Consider the following 27865-nt stretch of genomic DNA (forward strand, 5'->3'; position numbering starts at 1 on the left):
AATCACAAATTGACTTTAGTTATGACTCTCTGGTCTTTATCAGCCTGGAACAGATCCTATCTTTCCTAGATTTGTATGAACTTGACAGTGAGACCAATCGCTTTACAGAATAACCCTCAGTTGTCTGTTTTCTACTGATTCAGATTTCAATGCATCCCATTACTGATGACGTTCACTTTGACCATTTGATTAATTTATCTGATGTCTCTACTGTGAGGTTACTCATTTCTCCTTTGTGTTTAGGCATTTTGTGGAGCAATACTTTATATAAATATCCCATTCAATTTATCTATTTACTTATTTATATTGGTATAGACACGTGGTTTCCTGTTTTATTCAATGGGTTATGACCTTTGCTATCATTATTTGTTTTGATGCTCAAATTTTCCCAGATATGGCCAGTGGGAATCCCTTGCCCCCTTGAGCTCATGTTTGTGTCTTTCTGACATGTCCCCATCGTGTTTTGATCACTTCCTTACTTTTAGCACTAAAAGATATTCCAGGCTCATCTTATAATTTCCCTGCCCCACCCCTGGAATTAGACATTTCCTCACGGAGTCCTGGCTCCTTTTAGTGGAAAATGTCATGTAAAAACCAAGAATCCTAGACGTGTTCCTTGCTACACAGGTATTGCTGACCCCAGCCCCTTTCAGTGGATACAGCCAGGGAATATACCACACAACAAGAGCGACCCACAATACACACATCTCTATTTATTTCCATACCTGACTTGTATATTGAAAGCCATGGGTTCATACCAATGGCCCTAATTTCAGTTCACCATAGGAATCACTCTAGTTTCCTCCCTTTACATGTTTGTAACTATATTCTACAAAAGTGAAAAAAACTTCCACCTACTTTTCATAATACACTCACTTATTTGCATGTAACCCATCCTTTATCAACACCCTTACCTCCCTGTCCACCTTGCCTGGCTCCAATATTGACATGCAGTGCTAGGCCACCCTTGTCCACCCCGCTCCAACACCCATGCCATAACCACCCCAGGCCCAACACCCGAGTGCTGCTCTGCTGCTGCTACCCCTTTCCCACGTGGACGCGTCTAGATCACACTGCAGTTCCAGCGCCCAGGGCCCGGCCACTGTCACCACTGACCCGCATAAACACTGCTCGGCTCTCAGGCTCCGGCACACTCAGCCAGGCTGCTCTCTGGCTCAGATGTCCCCCTCACCCACCATCCACAGGAATGCCCTCATTGCCCTCTTCAGGGTCTGAAAACTACGCTGGGTCAGTGACCCAGACAGACACCTCCCTCATTACGCAGCTTAGGCTCTGACACTCCACGCGAGCTGTCGCGGTCACACACACATACGCGTCCATTTAAAGCCTACCGTGCCCGACCTTTGCAAAGACTTCTGGATTTGAGGAGAAGGTTCCGTGTTTTTAATAAAAGCTCTTTCCTGCTGTTCAAATCTGATGACCCACACCTCGCAAACAATGTAGCAAGTTGTAGGTGGATTACCTATCATCTATGTCATAATTCCTTTAACCAGAAGATATGTAATAAAAATAGTGCTGGGTACAGGAGAGACGGGCTCCACGAAAACACATCACTGATTTCAGGCCGAGTCCTTACAGGGGCTGTGGCCCAGAGGACAGGTGCAACGACTTCAGAGGGTAATAATCCTGGCTCCCCTGCGCACAGGTTGTATGTACCTACAATCATTCCTGTATCAAAAGACATGTTGTTTAATATCTACTAAGTCTGTTTGTTTGTTAACTGATTTGAGTATAAATATGGAAGAAAAAATGTGAGTCACTTTCCATTTCTAAGATAGTTAAGAGCCTACATGCTATACAATTCTATTTACTAAAGACATCTTTCAAATTTGAGTGAAAACCTGAATGTCTGATTAAAGTGAACTGTGAATCAGAAATCAATGAAGAGACCCAAGGTGGCCTCCTGACTCATTCATCAAAGAGTAAATCACTTCTTTGATGACAGAATTCCCTGGTACCTAAGCGTCCTTTCCAAGTGAGTGCAGTGATCCAGGGAGCTGCTTCTATTACTTATCCCTTCGCTTTACTGTGGCCTCTGGAATACATTTGCTGGTGACGAAATCCAACTTGAAGGAAAGATTTAACCATTATACACATAATTTCCACCCCTTCCCCCAAACAGCATTTCCCAAAGAGTGTTCAGGAAACACTGATCTCCCAAAATGCTAATATCTATCATGAAATAAAAAGGGTCCGGGGCCAAGTGGGATGGGAAGCCATGATACCACAGATTTCTTGGCTGCAGGACTCCTCAGAGCCTACATTACGTGAATCTTAAGGAGACAGAAAACAACCACAGCTCTCCCTCTCCCTGGCCCCAATGTTACTGAACTATGGTACTCTTTATGAGACTTTTCTCAGAACTAATGTTCTACTGAAAATATGAGGGGAAAATTTCTCTAACATATCTCTTTAATTTAAAAACTTGGGGCACTTACAAAAAGAAAAACATAAGTTAAACATATGGACAAATATTCAACTTACTAAAAAAAATCAAAGAAATACAATTTAAAAAATGAGACTTATTCACTTATCGAATAAACAATCGATTCAACAAATAATACTGGAGAGGGTGTGGTGACTCAGGCACTCTCATACTTTGCTAGTAAAGATTATCTTTTAAGAAAACAGTACGATTCTTTTGGAAAGCAGTTTGGCAAATGTTCTAAAAATGATTATGTCCACCGACCTTACAAAGGTCTATCTGAGATTCTACTCTTAAGAAAACAATCCAAAATGAAGAAAATGCTTTATGCCCAAAGATACAAATGGCTATAATTACAATAATGAAAAAACTTCCAACAATAGGGAAACGTTTCAGTAAATTGAGGTTCATGATATAATGCTATGCAGCCATGACAAATGTTTACAATTTTTCCAGAGTGGGGAAGTGCTTCGGGTATCATGGTACCTAGTAAAAATGTGGGCCACAAAAGTCTAAATACAGCTTCAGCTGACCCCGACATCCATGAAAGATACTTTTGCATACCACTTCTTCCAAAGCACAGTAAGGTATAGCTGAGCTCTTTAACTAATTTTTTCAGACCCCTAAGAAAATACTGTACAAGTACAACAAAGCCTTGTTGAAATGGGAGCTGGCTAGGTCACTTGCAAGGTAAGTGTTTTATTCACAAATCCCAGCTTTGCATCAGGACATAAACAATTCAAACTTGTGCCTCAGCAAATTATAATTTAATATATGTCATGAACTTTCAGGGTTGCTTGGGACTATTAGATATTGTGACTATTAACTTTGTGAATGCTAAGGATCTATTTATTATATATTTAATGCAAAAAGTAAAGGAAGAAATCATCCTAGGATGCTAGCAACACTTATGGGGTGGGGGAGCATGTAGTAGTTTTCCCTTCCTTCCTGCTATTTTCTGAATTTATCAAACTTTCTATAACGTGCGTGCATTACATTTTTGGTAAACATTTTGGTAAAATATAAGGCATGTATTACTTATAACCATAAAAGGTAAATTAAACTTGACTCATTAAAAAGAATAGAAGACGAATACCTGTCCTTTTGTCGTGTAATCTGCCAAGATGTTAAGTAGCTTATAAAATACTTCGAACCATGGGAGATAGCTGGAGAAGAGAAAACACACGAAATATTAGTATGCAGGTCAAAAACTTTAACCAGAAGTGAATTCAAGACTGGTACATTTCAGTTTTTCTCTACATCCTAAAGAGTCTTCCTGTCATAGTCTGTGCTGGAAGACTGGTGAAATGCTAATTATTTCTGGGATTTTAAAAAATTGCCTGTATAAGACAGAGGACTGAATGTTCATTATAAATTATTCCCATGCCTCAGAGCTAGAACAGGTTCATAGAGAAGACATTCAAAGCAGACTCTGCAATCAGGAACTATCTCTGAGTAGCCCCCAGGCCTCTCCCACCACATCCACCCTTTCCAGGAAAGCTTCTATTCAAGTTTCTCATGATTAGACACACACGCACACACACCACTTCCACTGCTGGCAGCTGCAAGGGGTCCCCAAGGCCCCCTCCATGCCGCTACCTCAAACCCTCTGCCTATTACACGCCCTCTCCGTACTTATTGTGGGATGAGCACTGACTCTCCGTCCCCACTGCCCTCCACTGGGCCTGACTGCCTTGGCCCGTAACTCTGACAACAGCATGGACCTGACTGCAGTCCAGCCTCTGTGTCGCTCTTAGAATGGTCTTTCTAAAATGCAAATCTAAGTGGCACACTGGATTAAATCCTGCAATGCACCCCACTGCTGCAGCACTTCTCAGGATGGTGTTCGAGGCTCTCCACTGTTAGGCCCCGGACTGCCTCTCTGGCTGTCTTCTCTCTGCTTCCCCACATACGTCTTCCTCTCATTGCAGCCTCGTTCTGAGCGTGAGCAGGCAGCCTCGGGCCCTCCTGGGCTTGTCTACACTTGGCCTTTTTCTCCCTCTGAATTCTATGACCATAAAATCTAGCTGATTTCTACTCATCCTCCTAACAGCACCCCGCCCCTCCCTGCCTCTCATGCCCTGATTCCCTCTTTCCCATATGGCCCTGGGCATGTGCATACTCTTGTTATAACATTCCACACACCATGTGGCACTCAATGGTGTGTCTGTCTTCCCAACAGACTGTGCAAACAGAGAGGAAGGATCACATCTTTCTTCACCTCGTCTTCCCAGGGCCAAGCACGAAGCCCAGCATACCATCAGTGCGCAGTGTGGACTCAACAAACAAAACTAAACAGGGACCGACAGCAAAGGCACATTAGCGCTGCAAAATTGTTGGTGAAATAAATCCCCACTCCCAAGAAGTTTTGTCACTTAATTTAAATGGCTTTATTTCCCATAAAAAACAGTCCAAAGTGACATCAGAGAGTCATGTGAGAAGTGTCGTACCAAGCCCTGGCCGTCCGGCTCACGTCCACCCTGATGAGCTGACCGTGTCGTTGCTGATAGAGCTAGACAAGGGGGGTGGGGGGGTAGCGCCGATGCTCGACCCCATCCTGCCGGGCGGCGGGGAATCAGCGCCCTGCACAGATTACCAGCCGTACCGCCGAGGGTAATAGATGAAGTGAGAGGCAATAGAGCGGACAGATAAAGTGCACAGTTCTCTATTACTAACGTCTGTCTGAAGCCAGCGCATGCTACTGTAAAATTTAAGTAGCTTATCAGAATATACTGATAAGCAACTTAACTTTTCACTTCTATGACAGTATTATCACTTATGTTAATATGTTTCAATCAGCTCTGGCAGCTGTATATTGACTATTACAGAGCGAATGATTGCTGCTACTTTACACAGCATTCACTTTGGCAGAGTAATGGAAACGTTCAAGAGGGATTAGGGAGGAGATAAATTTCTCCCTTCCTATTCTGTTAAGTAAACCTCAGCTGAGTTAAAAGCCATTCTAGTAGGAATAATAAATCCCCTCAGAAGAAAACTCTTGCCCAGATTAGACGACTCTTAGTAAACAAATTCAACCAAGGCTTACAAATATTTTTCTTTCTGAAAGAAAAATTAGCATTAGTTAAATCAAGGAACTGAAAATCAGGAGGGGGCGATAATAAAAAGCAAGAAGCGAAAGTATTTCCTTGCAAGGAAGCTGTGGCCTCAAGTAAATAAGAGAAAAGCTGGACTCCTTTCAGGAACGTATGATGACGTGACTTGGGGGCAGGCTGGATTCTCTGACAATGTAGGACTTGGTATATATGAAAGCAGTTTTGGCCACTGGATTCAACTGACCAACATATCTTGGGCTGGACCTCAAGCTCCCTGCCCCCATCCCCCACAAGGATGAAGGAGCCGTGGAAAACCGCCCAGCCCACAGCAGACAGTGCTCAGGTTCTCACACTCGGCCTCAGCCTCACCAAATCGATTCTTTTTGGCTACGCTAAGCAGAGTCCTCAGCCATGGGAGGTTTCGTAGTTACCCTGGAAATCAGCCATTTCTTTCTCCCTTTGGCCTGACCGGACACAACTGTTCTCCACATGTTGTCCCCTGTGCACTGACAGATGAATATCTAGTGATGGCAGTGTTAAGGTCTTGAAACCAAAACCCAGCTGTCTTCTTCTTCAAAGGATCCCTCTTTCCCCCTGTTGGGAGGCCAGGGTTCACAGCTGAACTTTATCCAGCGCCGTTTCCTGTACTGCTTCATTAGCGCTGGCACAACAGCTCCGCGCTGCCTGCGAGCTTGCAGGTGAGGACGCGGAGACCCTCCACTCCATTTTGTGCCTGTCTGTCATCATGGAATAAACATGCCTTTCCAACCCCGAGACAGGAAACAAACACTCCATCATGCTGCTCCTCCCTGGATATCTCCAGGAGCTCTGAACATCTCTGGCCTGCTCCACTTGCTACCTCTAAGCAACCGTGACAGTCCTCGCCACAGAGCATCACTGGGCGGTGGGCTCAGATCAAGGCTGAGGCCCAGAAGACAAGTACAAAGAGTTCCTGTACTCAAGTAGGCCATGGTTCTCATGGGAAAAAGAGGCGCATATGCAATGAAGTGCAATAGTTTGGTTCCAGAGGAGGAGTTGGGACTCTTTCCCAACTATTTCATTTAGTTTGGGCTGTTGATCAATTATAACATTATAACGGAGCATTATCATGACCCAATCAGCAAAGCCTTGACGGGGAAAAGCCTGTTTCCTAGGCACTGGCCCAGATCCAAGCTTCTCTCACCAAACTGTGTCCCAGGTATCTTGGTCCCAGGCCTGACAGTCAGATGCAGGGGCTTTTGCCTGTGAGGCAATACCAAGTCTTGAACCTGAGAAGCGCTTGGGCAGCACCCGCAATACCCCTCCACACGCAGCCTTGCCTTAATGGCAGCCGCAGGCCCTTCCTTGTAAGACGTGCAGGGGCATGTTCCGGAGACCATGCATGCAGTCAAATGGTTCATGGTCAAAATCACCTGTAAGAAGCCCTTCAACTGCCTCCAACAAATCTGCCGGCTAGGTGAACTGCTTACTCTTGCGCTGACTCAGGAACGGAGTCCAACTGAGGACAGACAAGTCACTTTTCTAATCTTGCTCCACTGAATGGACTGTCAGGGTAATCAACCCACAGCCGTGTGTACATGTAGGTATGACTGACCTTGTGTGATGGCATTCCACTTCAGTGTCAGGAGCATGAAAACCAGAAACCATTACAAAGTGTAGAAAGCTCTCACACTCCTCTTTGCTAATATTTCAGTTCACAGCAAAGAAGGTGTGTGTGTGATGGGGGGCAGCGGTGACAGAGGCTGACCGAGCTGAGGAAGGTGGCCACCGGGGAGAACCAGCAGCTGGGAGCAGGACGTTAGAGCTCATGCACGGAGAGAGGACATCCTCTTGGAGGGGCAGTCTGGCACAGGGCGCTGGGGCCCAAGTGGGGCGAGGAGGGTTCCCTGGTAAGAGGATGTCAGAGCTTAAGCAAGGTAAGGAGGGTGTCCACCCAGCGGGGGGCCTGGCTTGGAGTGCAGAACAAAAGAGGGTGTTTGAGCGGGGACAAAGAAAGAGCCTGTGCAGGGAGAAAGAGGTTGACTAGCCTGGTGCTGGGACCCAACAGGAGGAACGGGAGCATCTGGAAGGCAGTCCTGTGTGGTGTCAGAGCCCAAGCAGGGAGGAGGCTTCCACGAAGGGCGGCCACGCAGAGTCCCAGCAGCTGCAAAGATGTCTGCGGCAGGAGCAGGCGGCAGCACTCATGCACGTGAATGGGGGGAGGGTCCAAGTATGCCGTGGTGGTACTGGATCAAAATTAATACTAACTTCCTGATTTTTGGTTATTGTAATGTAGTCACGTAAAAGAATGTTCCTTTTAAAAACGACACACTAAAATTTGGAGGTTACTGGATATTATTTTGGCAACACCTCCTAAATGGGGCATTTATATTGTACTTGCAACTTTTCAGGAAGTTTCTGTTATCGTTTCAAGATTAAAATAAAATTGTGAAGAATGTAAAGGGTCTCTTCCTCCTTAAAAATACCATAAAGTAGACCAACTAGCGTATACAGAATAATGACATGAGTGGGAAAAAATACAAATTTTGAAATCACAACTATTGGGAGGGGCATGTAATGGAGAGAATAGTCAGGGGCAAGTGCGGGGAGTCTGTACTCACTCACACAGAGAAGACTGCTCAAAGAGTGTTCTCAGTGCCTGGGAGGGAGGCCGAAGGGGTGGAGAGGAAAGGCATTTAGAAGCAGAAAACACTCATGAGCAATGGCTTACAGGCATGAGCCTCCCAGCCTGCAGCTGCAATGAATGGCCAGAGTAGGGTGTGCAGGCTGTAGGGCAGGAGGACCAGACTCTGGAGGACCGCTCACAGGTCAAACCGATGGGCCTTCCCTTTATTCTGTAATCACTGGGGAGCCAAAGGGACTGTTAAAAAGGAGTAACTTTCTGAGCACGAGATTTTAGAACCAGGTAGAAAGAGACTACTCCCCCCCGCACCCTTACACCTCCGCATAGCCCAGTGGAACAGGGCCTTCCGCTTTTCCTGGTGACTTTCCACTGTGTGAGATCTTTCTTCAAACTCCTCTTTGGGTACTCCAAGGGAGATAGCCCTTCTTTTAGTACTTTCTGTCAGCAGATTTTGACAAGATTCACTGGATGGCAAAGCACGCCTTAGTTAAGGTTACCTGGCGTTGGGTTTTTAAGGCTTTCATATTAAAAACCCGAAACTTCCCAAATTGAAAAAAGCAGACCAGCATGGCACATGCTGGGAGAACACAGACTTGAGTCAAACAACCCCGGGTGTGCCTCAGCTCCGGTACCTACTAGCTGCGACGCCCTGGGAACGCGGTCTCTCCAGGACTCGGTCTCCTCCCCTATGGAAAGATATACACCACCTAACTAATGGAAGTGACGTGTGTACACTCCCAGTCTGGCACCCGCAATCCTCTTCCTGCCTCGCTCTGCCTACTAACCCTCTTGCCAATCGCAGAGCTGGGAAGCTTTCTTTGATCCCCGGAGCCTGGGTCAGAGGCCCCTCCAGCACTCTACCGGGCTTCCTCCTGCCCTGCAGCCATCCGAGCGGTGGGAAAAGCACAGGCTGTTATAAGAAGAAAACACTCACCAATGATGTGACTGCTAAACCAGTGATTTTCAACTGGTGTGCAGGAAGAAGTTTTAAAACATGCGAAACCAGACTACTTAGTCAGGGGCACTGACCTCTTTCCCCTTATACTGTCAAGTTAAAAAATGACAACAGCCAACACAATAGCCGTCTGGAGTGAATGAATCTTTTTTTTTTTTAGTCAAGAACAACAAAAATATATATTTTTTGGTGTGCTGCAGAATTTTAGTAATTAGTTTATATGTGCCACAAGATTTAAAAAAAAAAAAAAAAAAGGTTGGAAACTGCTGACTTAACCCTGCAAGGCCCCACTCAGCCCCCTGGCTGACCTGGCATCAATCCCTGCTCCTCTGTCAGTGTCTCAATTGGTCAAACTTCTACAATAAAATGTAAATTGACCACAAAGTAGAACTATAAACCCTTGCAAAGAACGCAGGACCAATCACAAAATATTAAGAGAGGCCTTGGGGAAATCCTCAGATACTTTTGGAAAAATGACTCATTTTATGATTATGCTGTGAAAGTCGAACATGAAATGTTATGATGTCAGAAAAGGTATAACCCATCCCCTAAAAAAACACTTGACTCATTATTTATTCTAAGAATAATGCACTGTTGGAATAAAATTTATTTTCAAAATTTTAGTTTCACTTTTTCTTCAAGATAAAATCCTATATAAACTTTCGCCCCATTTTTACTATAAAATTTTGGTCTTCACTTAAATAGATGCATTTAATCCCAAAATGGGAAGCCCTCCTGGGCTTCCTCGACATTAAGACTTACCGTAGTTTATAATATATCCATGTTTGTCTTTTCTGTTAGTGTCACCTCCTTGAGAGCGAGGATCATGCCTGTGCATTGACTGTTTAGTCTCTAATGGGTGCCTGGCACGTGTCAGACATTCAATAAATCAGAACTTCCTTTGACAGATGCAACTCATCTCTACAGTTTCTACTGGACCTTTCTCACCAGAGCTACAGAGTTAACCTTTGTTGGGAGACGGGGCTCCAAATTTAGGAGGCAGTGTATCTTGGTTAGGAAAATAATCCAGAACTAAAAACAATCCCTGCCAATGGATTGCTGGAGTCTATGATAAATAATTAGAATAGAGTGAGGAAATATTCAAAGTAGGTCAAGAAGTACCCACAAACTGAAGATGTCTTGCCACATGCCCATCCCTCCAAAACAAGTAAACCCCACCTTCTGCTTTTTGTGTTCCTGCTGTACGGGCTGTGGGAACATCACAAAACCAGGCTGACTATTTTTGTTTGACAACCTAATTTTTTAAGCACAAGTGAGCCTTTAAAACTCCTAAGAATCCTCCAACCTGGCAGTGCATCAGGCCCCATGTTCCCCACAGGGTCAGCTCCAAACTGTTCCTTCTTCTCCCATCACAAACCCATGCGTTCTGCCCTTCAGAAGATACTCTTCTCTCCAAAGTACTGAAGAGAAAGGCAATGCCATGAGCTTTCCTCTCTTCCACTCCTCCACTCTTCCACTCCTCCACTTCTCAGGTCTTTACATGGCAAGTAGGAAAGGACCCAGATCCCAACCACACGGCCTTCTACAAGACATATCTTCTTCCTCAATCTACTCAGCAATAAGCATTCCCACTTTTAAGCATAACAAACCAATCTATGTGTGTGTAGTTTTCAAACTACAGCCTTAGCACCAAGGGGTACACATTTCTCCCTATGGGAAAAGCACACCACATCTTCCTGAGCTAACCACATTAAGCTTCAATGAACATCTCCATGGAATTAAATATCGAGGTTATGTTTGCAGTCCAAGCACCACACATTTCCAGATCATTCGTTTTTCAAATGCTGCAGTCAGACATTTAACCACAAGCCCTCCACATTTATTAAGACCCATCCAAAATATGCCTGGCACTCTGCAAGATGCTTGGGGAATGAGACCCAGGACCCAGCATCTGGGGAGCTCACAGTTTACTGAGGGAAGCAGACATATTGGCAGATAATGTTGGCAGCCGTGACAGAGCTTCATAAAGGGAACAGAGGAGAGGTTCTAAAAGTCTTCTCACAGGAAGTGACTTTGCTGATACACTCTACAGAGACTGCAAAGGCAGGAGACCCACCTGAGTATGAGTATCAGCTCTGTCACTTACTAGCTGTGGCCCAAGCTATCTTTCTCCTCTCCTGTGTGTGAAATGGGAACACCAATATCTACCACCCCGTACATGGCTGTTATGAGAGGAAACATGTGAATGTACCCACCACTGTGCATGGAACAGGGTAAGTACTGTTTTTCCCTGATACAACTGTAGAAAGCAACCCTCTTTGGGAGACGACAGCCAGTCTCGTGCAATCTGAGCATTCTGCTTTGCTCACAGGTGCTTATCCCAAAGTGTACATTTATTATATGGCATCCAGTTAGATTCAAGCATCCCTGATTTATGTCCATAATTAACATCCCATTGTGATAACTATTATATGTATGCAGGAAAATATATTGTATGCACCGAATGAGTAGAAATATTAATTTGCACTAGGAAAAACCACAAAAAGCTCCCGTAAAACATCTGTGCTTATATAAATCTACCCAAACATAGAGTTGGATTCGATTTTGGAAACAAGGCTCTTTTCTCTCTTGATGCGTATTCAATAATTGTTGCTTTTAGAGAGTGGATCCGTCGTCATCTTTTCAATGACAGTAGTGCTGTGACTGAGGGAGACTGCTCAGGAGGAAAGCACAGAGGCACTTCTCTGTTATCACTGGTGAAGTGTTGGTAACAGAAAATCTTTGGAGTAATGACACTTGCACTGACAATTCGGTGTAATTCTCAGATATTTGCCACTGAGCTCAGAGAGGGCGCGCACACAGGCCTTTGAGAGTTTATGATGCTGCCCACTCCTGTATTCACACACCTGCAAGTATTCTTTTTTTCCCGTTCAGAGCATCTTCTTTTAGGATTGAAATTACTACCATAATATAATGTAATGGCTTAGGGAGGTGCTAACCAAGGCCCACCTTATGGAAGCTCTCATGCACTAAAGGAGAAACACACTGTCCCCGAGGGGAAGAACCACAACAAAGGGAAGAAACGGCTACACAAGAAGTCCTGCCCTGCTTTCAGTGGTAAACAGCCAAATTCACCATCCCACCGAGACGCCATTTGATATTATTCTCATTTTAGAGGAGGAAATAGAAGCGGGGGGTGGGGGGGTCTATCAAGTGTTACATGTTTTGAGGTCAGGGGCAAGTAAAGAAAGGAAGGATAGACAGGCACACAGAGAGAAAGTCGCTGGTTAAACAAAAGTAATGTTTTAGAAGGCAAAGAGCCTGGGGCCAAAAGGAAACTACTCCAGCACCTGCCCTCGGGTTGTCTTTACAACAACTCTCTGAGATCAATTATCATCCCAGTTTACGGAAGAGAAAACCGAGTCTCAGAGCAGAAAAGGGAAGCCTAGGGCAACACAGCTGCTAAAAGCAGAGCTGGACACAAAATTTGCAGCTTCACGCGACGCAGTATCAATTGGATAACATGATCAAATATAATGATCAGTCCTCAGAGTAGGATTTGAGATCCTTACCTTGCAGTTCTCGCTGCCTGACAAAGTGAAAACTGGCCTCCAAAAGCCCCTCAGCTCTAAGTTCCAAGTGATCCAACTTTGGCTGCCTCCCAACAATTCAGTGTGTTTTCTTATTTTGCCAACCCCAGGGACACTAGTCATGTGTCAGCTCTTTATTGCTTTTGGAATTAGTGTATATGTTATATTCAGAAACACAAATATAAATAGCTTGATTTAAAACATTTTAATCAAACATGGCAGAAGAGATTTTAAGCTTCCAGTGCTTCCTGTCAAGACCCAATGCCTCTGCTACCTTAGATGTGTATTTTTAAGATCTTATCTAGAAACCCATGGCCTGTGTCATAGATTCTTAAACAGACTGTGTTGCCTTTTTTAATTTAAAGTATAAAGCTTTAAATGTATGCTTATGGTGATAATTAAGGAAATGCTAGATTAGACAGGGCATCAGTTCCACGAGTAGCACTCATTTAAGTTCATTTCCACCCCAGATCTCTGCCTGAATGTTGTATCATTCAATCGCAAATCTCTCTATAAAAGTGTCTGGCTGTCTCTTAAACCCATTTGCGCTCTATGCTTCAATGCCTTTCCTTGGCAACTTTTTCCATATGCTTAACTTCTTTCGGGGAAGCAGTTCTGTCTCAATTCACAGAACAGCACACCAATCAATGCAGGCAGGCAGGTAAAGAAAGGACGAGGGAGAGACGGGCACATAGAGAAAGGAGGATATGAATGTAGCTGGTCCAATAAAAGTAATGTTTTAGAAGGAAAAGAGTTTTAGGCTTAAAGAAAACTAACCCAACACCTACCCGCAAGCAATCAGAGCACCCTGAACTTGAATTTATAACCCAAACACTCTGTACCATATGCAACTTGAGACACACAACTGGTAGCACTACTGGGGATTTATGACTTATGACTTGTTCATATTTAATTTGTAACCAAACACTTCCCCTTCCTCTTAGCTACCTTAGAACTCTTGATTAACTCTTGTTTTCACAGGTCAGAGGTTAAATAAAGGAAGGGAAGCGTTCTGGGGTGAGACTGCCCAGAGCACCACATCCAAGGGTGACCTATGCAAGGGGCATTAAAATAAGTGATAAGACTAGAGATTGTTTGCGACAGCTGATGTGCAAAGACTCCTCTGGGTATGAAGCAGGACCTTCCAACCAGAGAGCCGAAGGCCGACAGGAAACGGCTCTCAAGTTACCTTTTGTGACGGAGCAGCTCTCTCACCAAGAGGTTTCTCCGGAGCTGCTTTTGGAAATGAAGCCAGGCTTTGAGGGAAGGTGAAGTAAGAATGTTTGCAAGCCAAGCAACACTTCTCCTTGCTTCATTCTACCACAGGCATCTGTCTGCCCCCCAGACGCTCCTGCTCCTAAGAACACCCGCCGTACTCTCACGTTGTGGCAGACGTGGGCCGGACTGAAGGGAGCGAATTTCTTTGTACAAAATTGATCACACACAGGCACAGCTGACCTGCTGAGCAGGGAATATACAACCTGTCTGACTGCAAGATCCCCATGCTCCTAAGACACCACACTGATAAAATAATAATAATCATCATCACAGAGACCACCATTTACTCTAGAACTACCAAGTACCAGGAGCCTATAAGCATATGCTTATTGACTCCACACAGCAATTCTATTAAGCGGGTACCATTATATCCCCAGGTAACAAATGAAGAAATTGAAGCACAGAAAGGGTAAGTAACTTGGCCAGAGTCACAGAGCCACAAAGTAGACCAGGGCTGGATCCAGGCTGGTGTGACTTCTATACCAACAAGTACTTTTGTGGGGAAAAAAAAAACACAAACTCTCTCTCAGGTAATGAGACTGGTGAGGGGCACATCAGACAGCACATGCTCTTCACATCTGATCGAGTGCTTTCAAATTGTCAAAATGGGACAATCATTAAACTCATTTTATAGAAAGCATGCATTCATTCGTCAATTTATTCATTCACTTATTCATTGTCTAACATAGGGCAGGCATTGATTAGAGAGTTGAATTGGGTGTCGCTTGCAGTAACGCAGGTCTCTGGCTCAGACTCGCATGTGAAGCTGGTATGGCCTAGGAATGATCTGATAGAGGCAACAAGAACAAAACCTGGAAAATGCAGGGTGTAATGGCTGGACCACCCTGAAAGGAGGTAAGGTGTGCATTCCCTCTGGACCATAATCACATGACAGCCACAGCATGACACGGGCAGTCTCCCCGACTGAGCCCTTCAGGAAGACACAGAACCCAATCCCAAGTAAGCTGAGGAGCTGGGGATCCAGTACAAAGCTGGAACATAAGGTGCCACTAGTTAACTCTCTGTTTTTTCCATGATTGAAAAAACCCTACCCCTCAGCCACTCCTTAGTTTTAAATAATCTTTGTGCTTATGCCTTATTGCATTATTAAAAGCCAAGAGAAGCAGTTTGGAATATTACAAAAGTTAAAACTGGCATTATTAAGCTCCCTCAAAATATGGTAGCTTAGAAAAAGGCAAAGTGTTTGGTTACAAATCAAATATGAGCAAATTGCAAGTCATAAATCCCCAGTACTGCTACCAGTTGTGTGTCTCCCTCAAAAGAAAAGCTAAAAATAAAATTTCAGGCATTCTTAAACTCACATAGTAAGAAAATGAACAGGAAATCAGCCTTTCAATGAGTAACTACTAAAAGCAGACTATTAAAATGATGGTCAGAAAAAGTATGCATCAATCACTTTTACTATATTATCACCAGTATTAAATGTTGTGTCTCAATTTTTTTGGTAATATATTTCTTATTATGTACAACATATTTGCTATTCTGTATAATAACAAAATATATATACACACATAAGCCGTGTGCTAAGAGAATAGTTAAATAAGTGATGTACCAGTAATTAAAATATAAAGCCAAGCAATAGAAGGTTATATTTTAGAGTATTTGTAATGATACAGGAAAATGCTCATGAAATAATAGATTAAAAAGAAGCAGCATACATAACTATGTATCAAATGCTATCATACACACTCATAGAAAGTCTAGAAGATAAAAAACTAAGTGTGGTTATTTCTAAGCTATGAAATTATAAATCATCTTTGTTTCCTTGTACATTTTTTTCTGTATTTTCTATGGTTTATGCATTAAGCATGCAACTGTCTTAAATTTTTTTTAAGTTTTTTGTCTTTTAAGTAGTTACTCATAATTGCAAATATTTAGAAGTTTAATTTACAATAATAGTTCACAATAAGTTATGAACTATTAAAATGATAGAATATTATATATGCATTAAATCAGACTTAGAAAATTATTTCAACATAGAGACATTTTTATATTTAGATATAAAAGCAGGCTCTATGTATAAATAATTTTTCATTTTCATGGCTGTATTTTCTTATATTCTCAAAACTTTCTACAATAAACATGTATTACTTTTATTAACTTGTAAATTAAAACACCGCCACACTTTCATTTTTAAAGAGAAAACAAACAGCCCAAGTGTGACTCCTCCCTGCCTACCAACTTCCAGGTCACCTGGCTTGTGGTAGGGAGGCAGACTGGTCAACAAGAGAAGCCGAGACGCACCTTTGTGTATCTGTAAGTGTGATTAACAACTGTGACGACCCAGTTCCTAAAAAGGCCCTCTGGACGAAGTAAGAGGTTCGTACTCTTTAACAAACTGGTCACACCAGAGCCTCCTGCTCTTTCCACCGCATCATGCTTTCATGGATCTCAGTTTCGGGGCAGAGGTGGTTGGCTAATAAGGTTTTCAGTGACCTTCCTTAATGTGGGAGCAGTCAGCCCCAATAAACCCTGGTGGGGCTCAGAAAGCGTGACAGTCACTTATCCAAGGACACTCTAACTTGAGAGGGAGAAGAAAAAGGGTCAGAATCTATTTTTCCCCATTAGATTTTGAGGCCAAATCTACAAGGCTGGATCCTTCCTATAAATATTTAGTAAGCATCTGTATATGCCAGCCCTGTGCTAGACAGCCAGGATAAATAAATGAACAAGACATAGTGCTGTCTGTCCTCAAGGAACCGGAGTCTCCTGGGGAAGAAACGCGTGTAAACGGGTAATCACAATGTACCGCAATGACGCTGTGATACAGCTGGGCACAGAGCTGTGGGAACACTGGGGAAGGGCATCACAACAGGCTGCGGTGTTGGCTAACTGAGGAAGAGAAGGGAGATGAAAGAAAAGCGCATTTCCATCGGGAAGGAACAAAACATTCCAGAGGCACAGGGACTACAAATGGCTTGGAGAAGCTGGATCACATCGAAGGGTGGGCAGGATATTTCTCTGTGTGCTTCTTTTGGGTAGGGGTGGGGGATATGGGTAGAGCAGGGTATCTTGGCTGTAGAAGATCTGAATTAGACACATTCAAATGGATCAGCTTGTAAGGAGTTTTATGTGCAAGAGTAGAGTTTAACTCTTTTCCTGAAAGCAAAAAGTTTTAAACCAGGAATGATTTCACCAAATTTGTCTTTTTAGAAGACCATTGTAGCAACAGAGTGGAAGATGACTGGAAGAGGAAGTCTGGAAAGTGATAATACTCAAAGGTTTTAGGGCCCCCGTAGCTGGAGTAAGTCCTGAAGGAAGAAGGAGGTTCCGAAAGCAGTGGCTTCTGCCAGGGCTCTCCTAGTTACTGAGCATAATTTAAAAGAGGGTTTGGACCTAGGAGAAGGCAAAGGGCGGCCTGAAGAGTGAGCCTCCCTCAGAAGCAGCAGCCACGTGATATGGTGGGAGAGGAGATGGAGCTGAACAGCCCCTACTTACTAGAGGGCGCCCCCTGGGCTGTAACTTTATCTCCCCAAGTCGGCTCTCCTCTGCAAAAAGGGCAATATTTCCTATTTACCTAACAAGGCCATGGTAGGGAACAGATTAGGGAATCCAATACAAATAATTTAATGAAAATAATACAAAGTGCCCAACACAGCTCACGGAACATAGCAGGCACTCAGAAGCAGGTAACTTCTGTCATGATTGCTAGGTAGGGGATGCCAACTTGCTCTCTCAGTAGAAAGTGTGGTTCAAAGCTATATTTTGGATTATTTTAAATGTCTTTAAAATGCTGAATGCCAGGAGGATATGTATATTCTTTACAATTACTTTTAAGACTGTATCTGTCACAAAAGAGTGGGCTGGAGTCAACAGAGATTTTATTAATATTTATTCACTTGACACAAGATAAAGATTTCATTTCAAAGAATGAAAGCAAAGGGAAAATGATGGGGATCATAAACATGTCACTAGTATTTTTTCAATTATTCCTCAATGAATGACTTTTCAAGCTAACACTGCAAATAATTTCTTGTGCTTTCCTGGCTTAAGGAATATCACATATTGCTCTTAACTAATTATATAAAACTTAACCCTAGAAGATTTATGGTGCTTTACTGATAAAAAAAGATAGCAACAGTAATGAGACTCTTAAGCGCTATCATTAAACAAACATAAGGATGTTAACATATTTACCTTTCATAAAAATTTGAACTTAACCTTTATGGATCTAAAATAGTTAATTGAAAGACCAGTTCTGCACATTGCGCCAGTCATAGGATGGGAATGAAAATACCTAGTACCTTAGTTATGGCAGACACTGGGCCAAGCAGTTCACGGGCATTATCTCTGTTCCTCACCTCCCCTACATGAGATGGTTATCTTCAGCTATAAATAACAGGTGAAGAAATGGAAGCTCAAAGATGTGCAAAGACTTGCTCAAGATCACCAAGCTAGTAAAGTGGCAGTCAGGATTTGAAGAAAGGTTTTCTGGTTTTAAAAGCTCATGATCCTTTTTCTTTTTTTATAAATCAACTTTGAGTTGTAGTTTACATACCGTAAAACCCACCCATTCTCTGTGTGTAGTTAGAGAAGTTTTGATAATTATATACAGCTGGGTAACCACCACACTCAATATACACATTTCCAGGACCCCCAAAACACTCCCTTGTGCCCCATCCAATCTCAATCACTGCTCATGGGGTGTCTATTACTGTATATCATAGCTCTTACCACACTATACTGAGATCATCTGTTTACCACCTGTTCTTCCCACCATCTACCTTTTTAAAATTCATTCCTTTTTAACATCAATTAAAATTCACTCTTTTGGGCATACAGTTCTATGAGTTTTGACAAATGCATACAGTAGTGTAAAAGCCACAGAACACTTCTGTCACATACCACCCAATTGCTTATGCTGCCCCTTTGTAGTCAACCCTTCCCCCACTCCCAGGACCTGATCTGTTTCCTATTCCTATAATTATGCCTTTTACAGGATGTCATATAAATAAAATAATACCGTATGAAGCCTTTTGAGTCTGGCTTCTATCATGTTCTTTTGACCAATGGAGGACAAGTTATAATAGGAACATATTCCTGTAGGCATTCCCATGTCTCACAGCTCCGTGGTACAAGCGATTGCTCTACCCCAAGTGAGGGGATAGTATAGAAATACTTTCAGCACACCTGATGAGTTAAAATGGTACACCATTCACAAACTTCATTAGTTACGTTATTTAATACTAACAATTACTTGAGACACATCTCACATGTGAATTGATATACAACAGTATCTACACTGGGATTTAGTGTATCATACCTCTGTATTATACCACATTTTCTTCCAGTTAAAAGATCATATACAGCCCAGAGGCCTGATCATAATACTATGGATGGTGGTAAGGGTTTGTTCCACGACCAAAGAAAAAGCAGAACCCAAGTTCTCTACCATCTGGCCTAACCAGGTGAGGCAAATGAGGTGTAAGAGCAGCTAGTTGCCCTAAATTGCTCACTACTCTCACTTCGTGGTAGAACAAACAGAAGTCCAGAGAGCGGGGGGGACTTTAATCTAGAGTCACACATTTGCAGAGCCAAAAGGACATCCCAGCAAACCGAGGGTTAGATATCTCTGTCTCTACTGAATGGCTTAGCAACCCCCAGTATTGCTCTCCCTGTTCTCCTTCTCCTGCACCTCCTACCAAGCTGTGTGCAAAAGATCATGGTTTCTCTTGTCTGAGAGAAAAGTCTAGTAGAGTAGTTGCTATCTTCAATATCTAGAATTGTCCCAAAACATCAAAATTTCAATTGCATTCCATAGGAAATTCCCATAATTCCTTACTGACCAGGACTTGAAATGCTGCCAGTTTAGCTCCAACCTGATGATCTTTCTGCCTACTATATATTTTGATACCTACTCTGACACCCATTTGGCTTAGTATTCTGTGGTTCATTGGGTCATCAATGAGCTCAGTGTCCAAAGGGGGAAAGACACATAAATCAACAAGTGGAATCACTGAGAGAAGTGCTGTGAGGAAAGTATGCATGGGCACCAAGTACCCCTCTCACATGATTGTGTGCACATACACGTGGCAGACACCCAACTTCACCAGATGTGACAGAATTTCTCTAAGCCCTAACAAGGGTTGTTTTAAAATTTTAAAATTAAATAGAAACAGTTTTCTAGAAAGACAGTTGAATAAAGGCTACAGGAATACTGAATCCAATAGTGATCCCCAAAAAGAGCTACTTGATTTTTATGAACAATTTTATTCTTCCTTTTTCTGTGAACACAAAAACTGGCACCTTTGTCTGCGCCCAGAATGTAAAATCAGAAAATAAAATGGCAAGTCTTACAACTGTGAACTTCAATCAGCTCATTACAAACCAAGGAGACATATTTGAATGCATGTTGCTACATTCATTTACCTATTCTGCAAAGCCATTCAATTACAGGATTTCAGATTTTGTATCAAAAAAAATACAGCCATGTTTCTTTCAAAAGCTGGTATTTGCAGAAAAGTGATTAGAACAGCATGCTATGATACATTAATACAGTGGTTTCATTTAATGGACAATGGCAGTTTCTGAAATACTCCCTGTACTTTAAATTAGTGCACTTAGAATTCATGACTAGAACGTGTCTCAACTTTTTTTCATTACTGCTGTACAATATACTCCACTGCCACTGTGAATACAAACAAAACACATTATCAAGAGAGTTTTATTAGCATTTGTAATCTCAATGCAAGTCATTTTCAAAAGTGGGGGTTTGGAACAGGGGTTTGTTCAAATCATGTGAACACTGAGAAGGATAAAGTGTCATAATTGAGGAAAGAGTGAGAAAGGGAGGGGGAAAAAAGCTAAAGGAGGAGGAAAATCCTAAACCAAAATTTAGCATCCCCTGCGAGAGACGGGGCACAAAAGAGATGAAGTTTACTCTAACCAGAAGCAGCTGTTGCTGTTCAAATTAGGAAGCATTCCTAATGAATCAGCAGTTCTTATAATAAATATACTCCCCTTTGAAATGTGAGGATTCTGCTATGAGGATTTCTTTTGATATATTTTTTACATGAACTCATTAGACAGAGAAGAGGCAGGGATCAAGCATGTTCCTTTCTAAATTATGGTGGCTATCTTATCCACATCATATTCAATCAAGGTTACTTAGGTGGGCCATAGGAAAACAAGAAATTTAAAAAAACTCAAAGCTAAAAAGGCTTCTTCTGGTCGGGACCCTCTGTGGCACACTCCAGACAAACTTTGTAAGAGGTTCTGCAACAACAGCCACATCTCACCAAATACCTGCCACTGCACTAATGTAACTAGTGCCCGTTCAGTTTAAAATGGAAAGCAGAGCTATACAAACAATGAAAGAAGCATGTCTTTTGCATTAAGAGGAATCCCCAGATTCTAACATGGTGAAGGATCGCTTACAGAGTATATCCTGTTCTCCAGATATCCTTCGTGCCATTTTAAAAAGAGAAGATGGAAAAAAGTGTGCATATTAATAATTATGCACACATGCATATTTATTTCACCTCCACGAAGGTTCCACAGTCCTCTTTTTTTCTTGCATTTAAAAGCAATAATTTTTAACAGAGGCTTCGCTAAGCACAAATCACTATGCCCCTGCCCATGCAGACAGGAAATGTACAAGCACATCTTCCCATCCACAGAGGTGAGCACAACTGAGTGGACATTATTCTGTCCACTAGCTATCTCTCTCCAACTCTGAATCTATCAGTCCCCCCACCTCCCCTTCCTCCTCTGCTATGGTGGGTTTCCAGGATTCTTGGGGCCTCGGTGCAAAAATCAGGAACCCCAGAAGGAGTTACGGAGTGACGCAAGGTATGACAGGAAGACTGTTAGAGCTGCCTCGTCTTTCTTCCCCTAACACTGATGGTGCCTGAGCCTTGAACTTGGAAATGAAAATAAAAGGATAGTCTACATATAAACACAACATTTAGGCTGCTTAAAAACAACCCTTTTCACAAATGTAGATATGACCTCCTCTCTCATTTAGGTTACTTGTGCTCTCAACAATAGGTGAAGAGAACACAAAGGATAGGTACACCTGCAGACGACAGAAGTCAAGGACTAAGATTTAACAGAATCATTACCATATCATACAGAAGAGGAAGAATGGGGTAACTCTTTAAAGGAAATAAGACTTGGATCATGAATGACTGGGAGGATGACCCTGCTTCTTGTACAAAACTGGAGCCCTAATTAGGGATTTGAGGGGTAAAAAAGAGACAGACCAGAGAACGTGAAAAGAGATCTGTTTGCTTAAAGATCAGTATATTTTGTTCTACATTCTGAGTAATTAGGAAAGTGAGGCTCAAAAGGATCAGGAAATGTGTCTGAGACCACTTGATAATGTTAGAGGTACAGTTGAACCTAAGTTTCTCTGGCTCCAAAGCCACTACACCACGTTGGCTCCCTCATGACTTAGAAGTCATGAATAGGTAAGATTTTGCTCACTGGGCAATATTATCTCTTTAGAACATCTCCCTTGTCCATAAAGCGATAACATAGTCCCGTTCTCTCCAGTGAAGAAAACAAGGCGGAGAAGAGTGAAGTGATTTGACCAACATTATATAATCCTATTTTAAAAGTGAGATTCAATGTCCCACAGGACAGACTGCTAAAATTGTTCTCCACTGTTTTCCAAAATGAGTAACCACTGAATAGTTACCTCCACCGAATTCCCTGGGACTTACTCCCCTGCAGATTTGCATTCCTGTAGAAACCGCTGCCCTGGCCCAGTGCTTATTTGATTCAAGGCTTCATCCACCAAAAGGAAAGCTCTGCAGCTTATGCATTGCTTTGCCCTGCTTGCTATGTTGGACACCTATACTGGCTTTGAAAATATTTCATTAGATGAAGATGAATAAAATATATGAAGGACTAGCACAGGAAAAGAGGTTCAGATGTCTGAAACTTAGACAATAATTTATACACAAATATATCCACCTCAAGGATTCTTATGATAAAAAAATTGTAAAGAGCATAAAAACTAGCAGTACATTTTTCTCAGGGACTGGAATAAAAGACATTTGATTACAAACCCAAGTTTCATACATTAGAGGTAGGTAAGTTACTTAACCCTTGGCATCCTTTTCTTTAAAACTGAGCTAAATATCTCAGAGTGTCATAAGGATTCAACAGTATAATTCATGTAACATGCTTAGCAGTTTCTAGGTGGAAAACAACTGCCAAATGGCAGTTGTTGCTACTGCTACCCTGTTTCCCCCAAAATCAGACATCTCCTGAAAATAAGACCTAGTGCAGTTTTTTTTTCAAGCTTAGAAATATAAGGCCTCCCCTGAAAATAAGACCTAGTGGCAGTCATTGCTACAGCTCCCCCCAAATTCTTGATGGAATTCAGAGCTTGGCTGGTTATGCTGATGTTTGTGATGACATGACTACAGTATATTAATAAATGTTGATTTTTTTGTTCAACAATAAATGTGAATTCTTGTTCATGGAAAAATAAGACATCCCCTGAAAATATGACCTAGCGTGTCTTTAGGAGCAAAAAGTAATATAAGACACTGTCTTATTTTCGGGGAAACATGGTATTAGACATTCTAACAGTAAAGAATCATTAAAGTTCAGAATACCTTCACAATTTAGCATTATGTAACCATTAACATGTCCTTCAGAGAGAATATGTTACATAAACATGTAAGAGGAATATCAATTAAGTAAAAAAGTATCCGATCGCAAATATGTAAATTATAAAATAGTGCATATGTATATTACATATATTATTAGAAATGGACTAAAAGGAAATACACTGAAATTTCTGCTTTTGGATGGTGGAAATAAAGAAATTTTCTTCTTCTGTATTGAAAAAAAAAATACATTCATTCAAAAGGCACTTTTTTTCCCCCCTGTGGATATCCCATTGTTCTTGTTCCATCAACATTTTTAAAAACTGAACATTCTCCCCATCCACCCGCTTCTGAATGACCCTGGCACCTTTGTCAAAAACTCAATTGATTCTCTATTCTGTTTCACCAATCTATATGTCTATCCTTGTTCCAATACCACAGAGTTTTCATTACTGTACCTTTACCGTAAGTCTTGAAATCAGGTAATGCTGATTCTCCAACTTTATTCTTTTTCAAACTTATTTTGGCTAAGTCTTTGCCAAATAAATGTCCATACAAATTTTAGAATCAGCTTATCAAATTCTAGAAAGAAGCCTAGTTGTGGTGCATTGACTCTCTAGATCGATTTGGGGAAAATTAACATCTGTATCAGTAATGGTCCTTCAAAGAAACAGAATCAATAGGGGATATACACACACACACACACACACACACACACAGATTTATTTTAAGGAATTGTTTCACGCAAGTTAGAAATCTATAGGGCGGGCAGCAGGGTGAAAATTCAGGTAAGAGATGATATTGCAGACAGCAGGCTAAAAACTCAGGCAGAATTTCTATAGCTTTTATAAAGAATTCCTTCTCTGGGAAAGCTCAATTTCTGCTCTTCAAACCTTTAACTGATTGAAAGAGGCCTACCATCATGGAGAGTTATCTCTTTTATTTAATGTCAATTGATCATAAATGTTAATCACACCACCATTTAGACTAGTGTTTGACCAAACGGCATAACAGCCTAGCCAAATTGACACATAAGATTAACCACGACGATATCCTGACAACATTGAATGTTTAAGTCCATGAGAATGGTTTATCATTTATTTAGATCTTCTTTTAACATATCTCAGAAAATTTTTCACTTTTTAGTGTTTGGGTAATACAAATTTTTATTCAATACTTTGAAGCTATTACAAAAGCATTGTATTATTAATTTTAATACCAATTTCCTAACCAAAATATTCATATACAAAATTAATAGAAATGGATCAAAGACCTAACTATAAGAGATAAATCTATAAGATGTCTAGAGGAAAATATAGGCAAAAAATTCATCTTTATGTTTTTGACACAAAAAACATGAACCATAAAAGAATAAATTGATAAACTAGACTTTGAAATAAAAACTTCATCATATGTGAAAGATGCTGCTAAGAAAGTGAAAACACAAGCCATGGGCTTCCAATACAGGTCAAAATACACTTACATAACTTCCGGCAAGATGGAGGTGTAGGCAGACATGCTTTTTGCCTCCTCACGCAACCACAGAGAGAATTACAACCGGATCTCAAAACAAATACACCCAGAACCGTCAGAAAACCGAGCTGTGTGGAAGTCTGACAACCAAGGATTTAAAGAAGCCACATTCAAACGGACAGGCAGGAGGGGCGGAGTACCGAGACCGGCGGACGGAGATGCCAACTGTGGCGCAGAAGCAGCCGCGGCGTTGTCAGAATTGACGGTCCCACGTTCACGTATATGGTGGATAAAGATAGGGCGGGAACCCGTGGGAGTGAGGGATCACTGCCCCAGGCCAGACCGCACAGCCCAGGGTTCCAGTTCCGGGAAGATAAATCCCCACTAGTGCTGGTTGTGAAAACCAGAGGGGCTTGGGGCACTGGCAGATACTGCTAGATTTTTGCCATTTAAAGGGCCTGCACAACTTACAATGCACACAAACCCATCCGATATGGGTTTCACCACCAGAGCAGAAGCTGGAAGGGCACCAGTTGCACACCGGAGTATGTGAAGTGACCGGAAATGAGGTGAGTACCCTGAAAACCTCCAGAAGCCAGGCAGAAGCACTGTCTCCTCTCCAAGCCCAACCCCCCCCCACACACACACAGAGCCACAAAGTAGTGAAGCGGATCACCCCACCTTGGTGAATACCTAAGGCTCAACCCCATGCAACTTAACAGGTGCGCTAAGACAGGGAGTAAAAGCAGCTCTACCTAAAACGCAGAAACCAACAAAGGAAGGCTGCCAAATTGAGGAGGCAAAGAAATATGGCCCAAATGAAAGAACAGAACAAAACCCCAGAAAAAGAACTAAACGAAATGGAGACAGCCAACCTATCAGATGCAGAGTTCAACACACTGGTGATCAGGATGCTCCAATAACTCATTGAATACGGCAACAACATAAAGGAAGAAATGAAGGCTACACTAAGTGAAATAAAGAAAACTCCACGGGGAACCAACAATGAAGGGAAGGAAGCGGGGGTTCAAGTCAACAATTTGGAACATAAAGAAGAAATAAGCATTCAATCAGAACAGAAACAAGAATGCAAAAAAGTGAGAATAAGCCTAGGAATGTCTGAGACAACTTTAAATGTACCAACATCTGATCACAGGGGTGCCAGAAGGAAAAGATGAAGAGGAAGAAATTGAAAACTTATTTGAAAAAATTATGAAAGAAAACTTCCCTGATTTGGCAAAGGAAATAGGCATACAAGTCCAGGAAGCACAGAGAGCTCCAAACAAGTTGGACCCAAAGACAACCACACCAAGACACATAATAATTAAAATGCCAAAGTTTAAAGATAAAGAGAGAATCTTAAAAGCAGCTAGAGAAAAGCAGAGAGAAGGGAATTCCCATAAATTTGTCAGCTGATTTCTCAAAAGAAGGTTCGCAGGCAAGAAGGGACTGGCAAGAAGTATTCAAAGTGATAAAAAGCAAGGGCCTACAACTAAGATTACTCTATCTAGCAAAGCTATCATTTAGAATGGAAAGGCAGATAAAGTGCTTCCCAGACAAGGTAAAGCTAAAGGAGATCATCATCACCAAGCCATCATTACAGGAAATGTTAAATGGACTTATTTAAGAAGAAGAAGATCAAAATCATGAACATTAAAATAATAACAAATTCACAACTATCAACAACTGAATCTAAAAACAAAAAACAAAAACAAGAACAATAAAAAACAAAGTAAGCAAACAACCAGAACAGGAAAAGAATCACAGGTATGGAGATCATTTGAAGGGTTATCAGCTGGAAGGTGGGTGGGGGAGAAGGGGAAAAATGATGCAGGGAGTAAGAAACATAATTGGTAGGAACAAAATAGACAGGGGGATGATAACACATTGCGGTCAGATGGCGAGAATTCTCGTCATTTGATAGCGTAATTTTAAACAATTAAATAAGGTTATTTAGACATTCAGTAGTAATTTTTCATTTGCTTTTTTTAAAATTAAGGATAGTAGTAGCTTAACTGTTAATTTTGTGAAGTCATTTCATTAATATTAGCCATATAACCATATTTAAATCTTAAAACCTGCCGGAACAGAGGATTAAAAGGCATTTAAATACCCCAGTACGCAACGTGTTAAGAAAAATCTAGGAAATGAGTAAGCCAAAGAACTTACATGCATGACCCATGGACATGAACTAAGGGGGCAGGGGACAGCTGGAGGGAAGGGGTTATCGAGTGGATGGGGGCAAAGGGGAAAAAAAAAATGGGACAATTGTAATAGCATATTTAATTAAATATATTTAAAAATAAAATATACTTACATGATAAAATTACAAAGCTAAAAAAACAACAAGCCACAGTCTGGGAGAAAATGGTCGATAGATCTGAAGACACTTCATCAAAGAAGACATACAGTATTTCTAGTTAATAAGCACATAAAAAGACTTTCAATGCTATCAGTTAGCAGGGAAATGCAAATTAAAATCACAATGAGAAGCTACCATAAGTCAATAGAATGACAAAAATGAAAAAGACTGACAATAACAACAGTTGGTGAGGAAGAGGTACAATTGGAACTCTCAAATACTGTTGAAAACAATTTTGCAATTTCCTAAAAAGTTATCACACCATAAGACCCAGAAATCACATGTCAATATAAAAACTTAAACATGAATGTTCATATCACTTTTATTTACAGTAACCCAAACCTGGAAACAACCCAAATGTCCACCAGTAAGTGAATAAACTGGGATACATCCATACAACAAAATACTATTCAGAATTAAAAAGGAACAAACTACTAATATACCTAACACCATGAATAAATCCCAAAACATTATGCTGAACAAAATATGCTAGACATCAGAGAGTACATGTGTATGACTTCACTTGTATGAAATCTTAAA

The 27865-nt window shown here is 41.6% G+C and overlaps 1 protein-coding gene across 4 annotated transcripts in view; it reads right to left on the minus strand.

Moving 5' to 3' along the window:
* DENND1A (DENN domain containing 1A) overlaps positions 1–27865 on the minus strand; it is a 481014-nt gene that overhangs the window by 248967 nt on the left and 204182 nt on the right. For all 4 annotated transcript variants that reach the window (XM_090274703.1, XM_090274702.1, XM_090274704.1 and 1 more), the window contains one exon: positions 3543–3612. In XM_090274703.1, the coding sequence (XP_090130829.1) occupies positions 3543–3612 (70 nt within the window). The remainder of the gene's footprint in view (positions 1–3542; positions 3613–27865) is intronic.

Source organism: Furipterus horrens, unplaced genomic scaffold (assembly GCF_987537825.1).
Source record: "Furipterus horrens unplaced genomic scaffold, mFurHor1.1.pri manual_scaffold_4, whole genome shotgun sequence".
Lineage (NCBI taxonomy): Eukaryota > Metazoa > Chordata > Mammalia > Chiroptera > Furipteridae > Furipterus > Furipterus horrens.